Source organism: Taudactylus pleione, unplaced genomic scaffold (assembly GCF_031769625.1).
Source record: "Taudactylus pleione unplaced genomic scaffold, aTauple2 ptg000290l, whole genome shotgun sequence".
Taxonomy (NCBI): Eukaryota; Metazoa; Chordata; class Amphibia; order Anura; family Myobatrachidae; genus Taudactylus; species Taudactylus pleione.
The window spans coordinates 9,127,168-9,133,167 of record NW_028284692.1 but is presented as its reverse complement, the minus strand read 5'-3'; the positions used below and the strand labels follow the sequence as shown (position 1 = coordinate 9,133,167).

At 45.1% G+C, this 6,000-nt stretch overlaps 1 protein-coding gene across 1 annotated transcript in view; it reads left to right on the top strand.

Moving 5' to 3' along the window:
- Window positions 1-926: 926 nt before the first annotated feature.
- Window positions 927-6,000, top strand: part of FAM20A (FAM20A golgi associated secretory pathway pseudokinase) — a 59,982-nt gene continuing 54,908 nt past the window's right edge. The window contains 1 exon segment of the mRNA XM_088482662.1: window positions 927-2,947. Coding sequence (XP_088338788.1) covers window positions 2,625-2,947 — 323 coding nt within the window. The 5' untranslated portion in view covers window positions 927-2,624.

The window sequence follows — 6,000 nt, the reverse complement described above, 5'->3', positions numbered from 1 at the left end:
CCGGGCACCAAACTAAACTGGGGTGCCTTGGCTCGGGGGCGGGGTATAGGAGGGGGACCCTAGTGCATCCTGGGAGGCTGAAAGCTTAACTCTATGGTGCCCGATGACTGATGTCACACCTATACCCCAAGGTATCCTGTGGATACTCTATGGACCCTGAAGTAGAAATATATATATATATATATATATATATATATATATATATATATATATACAGTATAGTGGCCGGCACTCCAAAGTAAAGCCAGGGTGCACCTCCGGAAGCCCTCTGCAGACCCCTTCAATAAACAAAATATGGCAGCACTCCGTGATCACAGTACATGATCTGGTAACACATGACGATGTACTGTGATTGTTTTCAAGTCCACTGAGTGCTGCCATATTTTGCTTATATATATATATAGGAAAGGTGCAATCAGGGAGATTGCTAGACTCTGACACTCAGGGAGAGTTGGCAAGTATGCTATAGCTGCATATACATACATAGGAGTGATGCGAATCATGCAAGCACCCCACTGTAAGGATATGAGATTACCAATACCAACACACGATATTCCTGCGGCTGAAGTGCCGACACAAATCAATCATTGCAGTAATGAGCAGGGGTAGTGGATGTGTCAGTGGCTGGCATGGCCACACCCGTAGAGGGCACGCTAAGCACTTGTTACAAGAAAAATTGCTCTGCATTCAATGTACACACCTAGAAACTCGACCCTATGAGCTTTGCTGTGCAGCTTCCTTGCAGTCCGGTCAGTCCTCCCCCAGCCCCTGTACACTGACAGCGACGCCTCGCTGAGAGCTCTTGGAGCATCTCAGACCTATGGAGTACCGCTCTGGCTGTTCTGCCACCTGAAGTTTAGGCAGCGTCTCCCAAGAGCCCCAGCGCCCCACGCAGCCGCCTAGTGGTTGGTCAGGAGCTGCACACAGGGGGATCTTCCGTTGCACGCGTATATGAGACATTGCATTATGTGTAGTGAGAGCTGACTTATTGCACAACAGTGTGTAGAAGTATTACAGTGAGCAGGTATGAGGGAGCGGTGTCAGTACGGTGCTGGTCGCGGTGCAGGGTCAGTACAGTCACATACAGTACAGTGCGGGTTTAGCTTAGTGTGTGCACTGTCGCTCAGTTCCCGGGGAGAGGAAGCCTCTATCTGCCGGATCACATCTGGAGGTTATACAGCTGAGCCCGAGGAGTCCTCCCTGCAGCCGGCACAGAACACGCTGCTAACTGCAAGAGCCTGAGGATCCTCTGTTGGAGCCTTGTACTGTCTGTCAGATCTGGCTGCTACACGTTGTCGAAGACCACCTGGAGCCCTGTGTGTGCTATACGTTACCATCATATACCACTGGAGCCCTGCACTGTCAGAAACCTGTGTGCTACACGTTACTATCATATTCCACCGGTGCCCTATACCGAGACCTGCTGCACCTGTCTGCTAGGCAGTGACATCATTTATCACCGAAGCCCTGCACCGCCTCCTGTGACTGGGCATCTTGTATACAGCATCTAGTGAGTGTCACTCTCAAGCTCAGGACGCAGCACCCAGTAAGTGCCACCCATCAGCACTGCTCTGCACTTTATGGACATTTAGCTACTCAGCACATCGGGCACAGCACCCAGCAAAACTGACATATATCTGCAGTCTGACTATTCAGGACATTATAATGGCCACATCTATAACAAAGTGATTGTGAAATATACATCAGTAATCTTAGCACAGCACATGTTATTCATGACAGTAGCTGTCATCTATGCCAAAGATACATCCAGCACGCAAGAGACAGTACCCAGAGACAGTACCCACTGTCAGCCACCACCATCCAGAACACTGCACACCCACTTTCACCCATCAAAAACAGCCAGTACATAGCAAGCAGCAAATTACCCCCATTCAAATCTAACATTAGTGCTCACTCTCGCACATCAACAGCCAGGGCAATAAGAATACTGAACCCACTTGTCACCCAAAAATAGCCAGGGCACAGGAAACAGCACCCACTGTCATCAGTAGCCAAGACACAGCATCTAGGAATTAACACCCACGCTCATCATCAGTTAGGAAACCGCATCCACACTCAACAGCCAGAACACAGCACCCAGGAAAGAGCATCCACACTCACCAAAACAGCACCCATTGCTACCCATAAATAAATTGTAACACTTCACCAGGTAACAGCATCCACACTCACCCAACAACAGTCAGGAAACAGCAACCACTGCTACCCAACAACATTCAGGAGACAGCAACCACTCAAACTCATCAACATTCAGGACAAAGTAAATGGCAAGCAGCACCCACTGTAACCTATCATTAGCCAGGACACAACACTTATTGTCATTCAGTACAAAAGCTTAAAGTTACCATTTATTACTCAGCACCCACACATCTACTACGAATGTTGGGCACTGATAGTAAAGAGTCAGTTCCCAGGATACCCCACCCATTATATATCCAACATAAACACCTTTAAGTGTTACATGTACAGTAGACACTGTTTCGCCCATTCAGTGCAGCCCATGATACAGACTCTGTGTCACCAAACAGCACCTATTGGCAGAGACACAGAGATCCATTCTGGCTCAGTATCTGCAGCTGTCACTGTCATTTCTACCTAGGGCCAGCATGTTGCTCCTGCGCAGGGACCGATTGCTCTTGGTCCTGACTCTATCTGCTCTCCTGGGTGCTGATATTTACTTCCACCTGTGGCCAGAAATTCAAATTAGACTCAGCAGGGACTGTGACTGCAAGAACCATTCATCTACAATGGACCGCACAACAGCATATGTTCAGTGGTCCACTACCAGCAATATTGGTTCTAAACTCCAGCACCTTTTTTCACATCCTCTGTACCAGGAACAAGGCACAAAATCCATACCACAGGATTTACTACTAAATCCCCAAGAAACCATCCGCAACTGTAAGAGGAGAGTCGCCAGCTTCAACAGGTAAGAAGGTGTCTCACTAAAACGTAAGTTGATGCTTCAAACTCATTTTCAGATGCCATAGGAAAACTGCAGTGTAAGAATTTAAATACGCCTGGCTTAACCCATTATTTAAGCGCACACATACTCACAGACCTTATTATCCAGATTGATCAGTTTTATCTAATTGCCTGCACATTATTTGTATTATAATAGTTAATATGAAGTCGTTCGTATTCCAATCTGTCTGATTAATATGCCTAATTTAAAACGAGTTGTTTGAGAAACCATTGCTTCTATTACACTGTTTGTAATTTTGCATAAGAAAGACAATTGTCTGGTCTGGCAGGTTGTTTTTGACCCAACACACAATGCAATTTTAATCAGTCTATCCTTTATTTCTCTTTATTCAACCATTCATTTCTATCAGAATGAAAGAGACAGAACACCCGGAAGGTATAAAAGATCTACATTAAAAAGACAGAAAATGTCTGAATAGACCCCACATGGTAGATAGTCAATAGGTAGACAGGGACAAAAGTTCGACATGGATGAAAATAGACAAATATGGTCAACGTGTTTTTTGTGTGTTTTTTCTAACCCTAATCTTCACCCTAATCCTCCTCTTGATGCCTAACCCTAACCTTCCCTATTAGTGCCTAACCCTTACCCACCGGTAAATGCCTAACCCTAACCATCCCTCCTAGTGCCTAACCCTAATCGTCGGGGTAAATCCCTAACCTTCCCTACTAGAGCCTAACCCTAACCCTCCGGTAAGTGCGTAACCCTAACCATAACCCTAAAAAACAAAACACACAACATGTGTCAACCATTTTTTGTGTGTCAACCATTTCAATATCGACCTTTTGACCCTGTCAACCTTTTGTACCTTTCTATCTTCATCCATGTCGATATTTTGTGTGTCGACCTTTTGTACCTGTCGACCTTTTGTGACTGTCTACCATGTGGTGTCTTTCTAGACAGATAGAAACTGTATTTTCTTCATTTTAATTTAAATATTTGAAAACATGACTGATAGCAGCTTAGGGGCGGGATGTACTAAAGGGAAAAATGTGGAGTTTTCAGGGGTTTTTAACGCATTTTTCATATGTATCAAGCATTCTGGTGCTTTGTCCTGAAGGGTAATGCCAACTTCAGGTGGCGTTACCCAATAGAAGCCTATGGGCTTCTTTTCGGGACTCCTCCCCTGAGAGGGATCCAATTGGATTTCTCCCAGCACCCCCCACTGCCTGCGGCCTTCTGTGCATGCGCAGAAGGATGCCAGAGTGACTTCTGGGTGATAAACCCGGAAGTCCCTCTATCTGGGGGCATTGCAAAAGACAGCTCTTATCAGGAGAGCTGTCCTTTGCGATATTCTATGTACATACCGCGGTAATCAACTGTGGTATGTACCTGATGAGAGGTGGGCTCTACCCGCCCTATGTGTTTCCGGCAACACTGCCTTTATATATAGAGACTTGACCTAACATGACCGCTTTTACCTGGTACAAAATGCTCTGCTTTCAAATTTCCTGCTTGTTTTCCTAATGCTGGAACCAATGGTAGATAACTTAAATTCAACCTATGTAACTGCAATAGGAAGATACTGGGAAGTTTGGCAGCAGAGCATTTGGTACCTTGTGGAAGAGGTTATATTGGGTCGTCTACAACTGAGCCCTATATGAGCATCTGCAAAGGTTATGTCTGTTGCTATATGCACAGCACCCCATCATAATTTTCATTAGCTAATTATCCATCAGGGTTGGGTACAGGATACCGGTGCCCAGGATCCCGGTGGGTTGAATCCCGACGCTGGCATCCCGATAGGTTTAGAAGACCAACACCAGTCAGTAAGTATCCTACCCCTAAATGTAACCCTCCCTACAGCCTAAATCTAACCCCCCCCCCCCACCGCCTAACCCTTCCCCCCCTCCCCCGCAGCCTAACCCTAGTGCCTAATCCAAACCCCAATACTTGCCGTTGGGATGCTGGTGCCGGGAATCTGACTGGTGTCGGGATTCCAGCGCCAGCAACCCGACAGCCGGGATATAAAGTAGATCCCGTTCATCATATATTGCCGAAATAGTATGGGTGGGTGTGGATATACAAAAACTAATGCTGGGCACACACTATCTGATAAATTCTGCCGATCTGATTATCGGATCGGTGTACACACTGAGAAATTACTTGCTTCCTTCTGATCTCTTAAACGGGAATGAGATAGCGTGTGCAGCACACCAGATCCCGACCTCCCGGTCTGACCGTTGCAGAAGCGTTTGAAGCCGTTTATCGGCTGACGCTCCGGCATACACACTAACAATACACTATAAGGCCGATAAGCCAATTACCGACTCTTCGGTAATTGGCTTAGTGTGTATATTAATTGGGTAGTGTGTACCCAGCTTAAATGCTAAATAGAAACCAGTGGAAAATAGCTGGCTCCCTTTGATATCTCACCATGCTCATATAGCTAAAATCTATACATATACTGTACACTGATATGTAGCCTTATATAGGAATACATCACCATTATTCATATCTTATTCCAACATACCATCTGCCAGGGCTTCATCAGACAGCTTCAATAGTCCAGGCCCCTATCCAGCGCATATACTGCTGCTCTCCTCACAATAATAATATTACATGTGGTTTGTTTCAGATTAGTCACTAATTAATAAGCCTGTGCTCAAGAAGTTACCTGGAAAACATGTTCTTTTTCCTAACAACAACCCCCCCTTCTATGCCCAGCTCGGGACAGATCACACTATTTAACAAATTTCCTCTTTTTTTTTTCCTAAAGAACATTAGCAATATTATTTTTATTTTATTTACTGTATTTCAATATCACGATGTATATTAGTTGTCATTTACAGAAGACACAGATGAAGAACACTCAAAATAAGCTTGGACGCATGCTGTATGACTGTTTAATAGTAGAAGATACTCAGCACCATACTGTATGTATATCACATGCCACAGGCTTTAAAATTCAGATCTACTTATGTAATGTGCAGAACCCCAAGAAATGACATAACCCAGATTTTTAATTTATATGACAGCTAGAAAGGGACTTTTGC